The sequence below is a fragment of the Hydra vulgaris genome, chromosome 12, assembly GCF_038396675.1.
Source record: "Hydra vulgaris chromosome 12, alternate assembly HydraT2T_AEP".
Classification (NCBI taxonomy): domain Eukaryota; kingdom Metazoa; phylum Cnidaria; class Hydrozoa; order Anthoathecata; family Hydridae; genus Hydra; species Hydra vulgaris.
Genome location: NC_088931.1, coordinates 26,218,664 through 26,225,131, shown reverse-complemented (window position 1 = coordinate 26,225,131; position 6,468 = coordinate 26,218,664). Strand labels below are relative to the sequence as shown.

General features: G+C 27.6%; 1 protein-coding gene across 1 annotated transcript; it reads left to right on the top strand.

The window, feature by feature from the left end:
- Positions 1 to 348: 348 nt before the first annotated feature.
- Positions 349 to 2,483, top strand: LOC101234360 (opsin Rh1-like). Its single transcript, XM_065812716.1, has 2 exons — positions 349 to 620; positions 1,066 to 2,483. Exon 2 carries the CDS (start codon positions 1,076 to 1,078, stop codon positions 2,012 to 2,014), a length of 939 nt encoding a protein of 312 aa, XP_065668788.1. The 5' UTR covers positions 349 to 620; positions 1,066 to 1,075; the 3' UTR covers positions 2,015 to 2,483.
- Positions 2,484 to 6,468: the final 3,985 nt, after the last annotated feature.

The window sequence follows — 6,468 nt, the reverse complement described above, 5'->3', positions numbered from 1 at the left end:
AGATATTTAAAAAAAAAATTAGAAGAATCTTCTAATTCGAATAATGAAAACAGTCTTTATTTAAAATATTCACAAATTCTAACAACTTAATATACACCTTTCTAGGATTAAAAACAGACATGGAAAAAGGATGACTTTGTTTTATGACTTATAAGCTTATAGTTCAAGACCTTAAGTCATTTACTTTAGATATTATTGTTAGAGTTGCTATAGTAACTACAAGATTTTATTCTATCTTCTTTTAGTTAATATACTACTTTTTTGAATTTATGTTATGAACTTATGAAATATCCAACAATACAATAAAAAAGAATTAGACAATCGAATCTTTAGATTGGACGGAACATCAAAACATTTGGATTTATCAAGATGGAAGATCAAATCAATTGATTTTAGCGTAACAAAACATAAAAAAAAATTGAAATAGTTTAACAAATGTAAGCAAACTCGTTTATTAACGAGCGAAATAAAATGAAAACCATAGATCACAAATTCTCTTATTAGCAAATACAATCACATTGAAGTTTTAAAAATCTTTCAAGCGTCAAACAACTGAAAACTACAAAAAGAAAAAAGGAAAAAAAACTCAAAAAACAAGTCAATCTGCTAATAAAAAGGCGGTAATTTTTTTACATTTTCAATGGTTTTAAAAAAACTTATTTGTTGGCAATAAATTAAAAAGCTCAAATAAAAAGTCATTAATTGTAAACTTTAAAAACTTTTATCTTGATTTAAACTAAAAAAATAACTAAAAAAAATGTTGTTTGCGTTCGCTTTAAGCATATTAAGAAGTATTTTTAATATTTTTAAATAATTGTAAAATCTTTTATAAAATTAACTGACGCTATTTACGATTGAGCGATTTTATCAAAACTTTAAAAAGCTATAATTAACAAAACAAAAAAAAACGAAAAAAAATAATAAAAAAACTACTTTTTATTATTATTTTTATTTTAATTTTATTTATTTTTGATGTTCATTATTGTATTATAAATAACTGTACAAATAACTAAACAAATTACTGATATTAAAATGTATTCGCTTATCATACTTTTGTTGGTTTAGATAATAAAGCATGGTTCTGGTAGCTTTATACACAACTTATATTGTTGTTCTAATCACTTTATCAACGACTTTAAACTTGATCATATGCTACGTAATCACCCGCAAAATAAAAGCAATTGAAATACCGCACCTATTTATTTTGAGCATTTCAATATCAGACATAGTGCACACCGTAGTTGGACTTGTTTCTGAAGTTTGCGTGTTGCACAAAGTAACGTCTTTAAAGAATAGCTATATAAGTGTCGGAGCTTCTTTTTTAACATACTCTATTTCTGTTTCAAATATTATGCAAATTGTTATGATATCGGCAATAAGGGTTGTTGCATTGAAACGTCCTATGTTTTACTTTGAAAACTGTGACAAAGTTAAGTACAAAATGGCATCACTTTGTTGTTGCTACTTCTATGGAATACTTTGGGCATCGTTTCCTTTACTTGGATGGTCAAAATACGAAGAAGATTTAGATAAAAAGCGATGTTCTTTAGATTGGAATTTAACCAAATCCAATACATTTTCTTATCTAATGTTTGCATTTATATTTTGTTATAAACTGCCAACAACTTTGTTGATTTGGGCGCTTAGAGTAAAACATCAAACTGTGGATGAGCATCGCAGGTTTAGAGAAAATTGTCCAAATCAACAAATTGAAATATTAGAAAAAGCTTATTTAAAAGTATTATTGTGTTCTGCAATTGCTTACTTTGTTGTTTGGACCCCTTATTCTGTGGTCAGTTTACTTTCAATTTTCAAAGTAAAAATTCCAAGTATTATATTTACATTTTGTGCACTATTTGCAAAATTGTCAGCGGTATTAAATGCATTGGTTAACTGTTACATTAACAAGTCATTTCAAGCGCACCTTCACGATTTAAGGATATTTCAATGCTTTCTAAAAGGGAAGAGGATAAAGCATAAAAATACTTCGTGGGCTGAAGAAACGCATGCTTGACTTAAAATGAAGAAAAGTATAATCTAAAAAAGTTTTTAGTTAATAAAGTAAATTATACTTTTAATTATTAACACTAACAGTTATTAAGAATATTTACAGACATATTCAGATATAACTATAATTATAACAAATACTAAACTATTTGATATTTATAATAGTATGTATTATATGATTATATATGTGTGTGCTTGTGTGTGTGTGTGTGTGTGTGTGTGTGTGTGTGTGTGTGTGTGTGTGTGTGTGTGTGTGTGTAATTGTCTATGTTAATATATATATATATATATATATATATATATATGTGTGTGTGTGTGTGTGTGTGTGTGTGTGTGTGTGTGTGTGTGTGTGTGCATGCGTGAGCGTGTGCATGTCTATGTATTTGTGTGTTTGGGTGTGTGCATTTATATATTCATAAACAAAATTTAAGTATTGTAAATGATTATTATGAAAAAATTTAAGTATTGTAAATGATTATTATGAGTTTTTTAATAAACTTAAATAATAAAACATAATATAAATAAAATAAAATTGGAAAACTTTTTTTCAACCAGAAAAGCCGTTTACTTTTTTGGTTGAAAAAGTTAGGAAATTTTACTGATGTCCCAACAATATAGCCCGGATAAAAGAAGTGAGAATTTTTATACGAACATGTCTTTAGTTTAAATCATGTTCAAATAAAATAAACCTTATTTTACATTAGATGTTGATAAATTTGACAGGACTTTAAAGAGATGTTAAATCCTTCATTAATGTAAAGTTTTACACCTTTTTGCCTTTAAGTTGGCCAAATTTTATTTTAATTTGGCATTTTTTCATTTTAATTTGGCAATTTTCACTTTAATTTCTAAAGTGAAAATTGCCATATTAAAATGAAAAAATGCCAAATTAAAGTGAAAATAGTAGTAGTAGGTTGAGTTGGCCAAATTTAAGTGAAAATTGGTGAACTTAAACGCAAAAAGGTGTAAATTTATTATTTTAGCGGAATGTAACGTATTTTCAAGTAAAAAGAACTCGTTTTGAAAGTGATTTTTGTTACTTATCTTATAAGGAAACCTTCACTACAAGTTTTATGTAAGCTTTTTTTAAAATATTGTTAGATAAACTTTTTCTACCTGCGAAAACAAAATTTTAAAGATGATCTTAAGGCGAATTTTCACAAGACGAAAATATTCGCGCGAAACGAATTTTTTCGTCGATAAGTCGATAATTTCTGTTAATTTTGACAGAAATGTCTTATCTGCGCATGCTTATCGACGAAAAAATTCGCTTCGCCGAATATTTTCGTCTTGTGAAAAATCTCTGGCACCTGCAACAAGAGTTTTAATAACTGTTTGTTGTTCATTTTTTTTCCTATTTAATCCATTCATTTTATTTTCATTCTACATTGTTCATTTTTCTAGCTTCATTAACAATACATATATTTTTTAATAAAATCTTGTCAAAGGAATGCAAGAAATAATTTATTTATTTGTTTTGTATTGTTATTTTTTTAAGCATGCGTTGAGTATTGCGATTATATTGATCATTGCGATTTGCGAAACTTTAAAGCCGAATATGTTAATCATCACGTGCGACATGTGCTTTTTTTTTTTGTGTAGCGTATATATTATTTATTTTTTATTTTACTTTTATTATTGTTTTATATTTTTTAGCATATATATATTTAGATGTAATTGTTTTTTATCTACAAACTTGATTGATTTTTTTAATATAATAGTCATTCAAATTTTTTTTACATCTTTCATTGTGGAGGCAAGGGGGGGGGGGGGTGGCGGAATAGGAGTTTAGCGTTTTTTCGTTATTTGAATTTTACTAAACTTTTAGTCATGTTCTAATATCTAAAATTTTGCGTGTTAATATTTATTTCATATAACAACGTGTTGGGTTAAAACTGTTAATTAGAGCCAGAAACAACAAAAAAGAAGACACCACTAAAAAATTATTTTTTAGTATTTGAAACTAGATGAAAGTTTATCTAAAAATTTAAAATTTCATAAGAAATATTTTGCAAATATTTTTTAACCATGTTGTGGAGAATATTTTTCTGATTAAAATGATACAAAATTTTAATACAAAGTAAATCGTTTTTTTCTATAAATGGTAAAATTTTCGATCGCGTAATAATTTTTTTTTTTTTTTTTTTTTTGAAATATGGGCCTAAAACTCTTAGAAATTTGTTGGCATTAAACTTAAAACGTACCCTTGAATAACTTTTTAGGTCGGTCTGAGATCTTTTAAGCAAAATTAAATTTGCTATTTATGGTAAATTGTTATGAGTTAAAAACGGAGACAATGAACTATGGGGTTGAATGAAATAGGCCAATTATTCGGTAAACAACAAAAAAAAAACTTACACCGAAGACCAAGTCGCGCTTACAGTGGCGAAAATTAAATGTGGCGAGCTTTCACTCAGCAAAGCTACTTAATCATTCAATCAATCACTGTGGGGTCATAAGTTATTACTCCATCGGTGAACAAATTGCTTACCTTTAATCCATCCGGATTGTTCGGATGGATTGAATGTAAGCAACTCGTGCAGTTGCTCACTGGTCCGTACATTCCCGCCATTAAAAAAATTCCAGGTAAATAGTTTAGTCAATTTTTTAAATTTCTAAACAAATTTAAGTTAGGTTTTGGATTGGAGACAAACTTTGGACCGAGATCAAGTATTATTTTATGATGAATTGGTATATCAGAATTAGCTAAAGTAAGTGTTCTTGAACTTTTTAAATTGATTTGTTATGGTTGTCGTTGATATTGTTGTTATTGTTGCTCTGTTTATGCAGCAACCTTACGAGAGATAACTTTTCAAATTTTAATTTAAGTTTTTTTTTGATTTTATAAACATTTGTTCATAACGTTTCATAACATTCCTGTGTTTAGATATTTGAATCAAAAGAAACTATTGGATTCATTTGTGTTTTTTTTGTTTGTTTTGTTTTTAACGATTTTTTGTAATTAAACTATACTTGATAACGAGGGTATCTATACTCCCTTGAAATATTGTAATAATAATTAGTTTAAAGATAAATAGTTACATCCATAGAAGAAGTTTCTATTTAATTATATACAATATACTCTTTAAAGATGTCTTTTAAAACTTAAATAGAAATTTGGTTATCTAAATGTAAGTACTCATATTTTAGTCGTAGTTTTGACACATGTTACTTATTGAGTTATATTTATTTGTATCGTAAGCAATACTTTGTTAATTTGCTTACCCGCTCATTCGTCACATATTATGCAGCCACTTAATGTTGGTGTTTATTGCCACGTCAAAAATGTTTGGCGCAAAATACTTCAATAGTTTTATGCAAAAGTTCAGCAATCTAACAAAAGAATGTTTTAGTAAACTGCAAGGAAAACTTTTTAGCTCTGGTGAAGTTTTTACACGCATGGAAACAGTCGCGGGATTTCAAAATAGTGGTTTGTTTTTGCTCAACATCAGGAAAGTTGATCAATTTAAATTACTAATTGCTAATACGTTTAAAGCACTTTCATTTCAACCTGAAATTTTTTCATTTCAACCACCAGAATCTATGCCAGTGTTGCCACCAACAGCACCTCTAGGTATACTATCTCAGCCACAGCCTTCTGAATCTACGCCAACAATATCTAGCATACGTCGTATAGCACCAGCTACAAATTTAACTTTACAACCAACTTACGTTTAAACAATCAACTTTTAATATAACTACGGCTATTAAAAAGAAAATTTAAAAAGTTGTTGAAAAACAATTGCAATCGACCCAATTCCTTGCCGCAGCTTTGCAGCAAATGTTTATCATTCAATATGTTGGCACAAAAACAAGAAAAAATGTAGACGTGCCAAGATGCGAAGAGGAGTGCCTCAATAAATATGAAATATTCATAGGTTGAAAGATGCTGATAGTAAAAAATCAGCAAAGCAAGTTAGGAAGCAACGCAGCTTGACTTTGATTATGAGCAGCAGATAAATCAATCAAAATTACAACTCCAACAACAACAACTGCAGCAAACCAAATTAAGTGTATAACAAGTCAAAATATCAGTGTCGGTTCGAAAATTCAAAATGTTAAGTTTGGCCGTTTAAAGACATCATCACATAAATAAAAATGTTTTCTTTATTAATTGGTTGTTTTTTAATAGTTATTATTGGTTGTTTTTTTAATCGTTATCATTGGTTGGATTTTTTAATTAAGTATTCCTTAAATTACCCATCAATTTGCATATTTCATTCTCCTCAAATATAAGGAGAATGAAATATGCATAGTTTTTTCTCTTCGATTAAATAATGTTTCTTAAAAACTTTTAAAAATAAATTAGTTGATTTTATATATACAACTCAACTTAAAAATAAAAGAATTAAAAATCTTTTTCCCGTAAAAAAAATTAAACTAATTAATTCAAACATTCAAAAATTAGACTCTCTTGTTTAATGAGGGCTGTAAACTTTATATCGTTAGAAATTTTTATTG